The 390-nt window shown below is 33.3% G+C and overlaps 1 protein-coding gene across 1 annotated transcript in view; it reads right to left on the bottom strand.

Moving 5' to 3' along the window:
• Window positions 1-307: 307 nt before the first annotated feature.
• LOC119587358 overlaps window positions 308-390 on the bottom strand; it is a 1,924-nt gene continuing 1,841 nt past the window's right edge. The window contains exon 5 of the mRNA XM_037936104.1: window positions 308-343. Coding sequence (XP_037792032.1) covers window positions 308-343 — 36 coding nt within the window. The remainder of the gene's footprint in view (window positions 344-390) is intronic.

Raw genomic sequence — 390 nt, forward strand, 5'->3', positions numbered from 1 at the left:
ATTTGATCATATCAAAGCTTAATGTAGTTAATCTGAATCGGAAGATCTTTGCTACCGAAAAAAAGAAATATAAACTTTATATATAGCAGTAAGTAAAATCAAATTACGAAGTTTGTAATGACGTGAATTAAGGGAAACCTAAAAATCATTGAGATAAAGTACTACTGCATGAACTTAAAAGGGACGAGAGCAGTCTAATTTAGATGCATTATAGGAGTGGACCTGAACACTGTACATGATGATTTGACGAAATTAGAAACCTCATGTGTTATTTCCTTCTAGACCTAAGATACGTGTGATCCTTGGGTTAAGGAGGTAGAACAGAAGCTCCCCAATAATTTACCTATCGGAAATGTGGATGACCATGTAAAATATTTGTTGTAGGTATTA

This window comes from Penaeus monodon, chromosome 22 (genome assembly GCF_015228065.2).
Source record: "Penaeus monodon isolate SGIC_2016 chromosome 22, NSTDA_Pmon_1, whole genome shotgun sequence".
NCBI lineage: Eukaryota > Metazoa > Arthropoda > Malacostraca > Decapoda > Penaeidae > Penaeus > Penaeus monodon.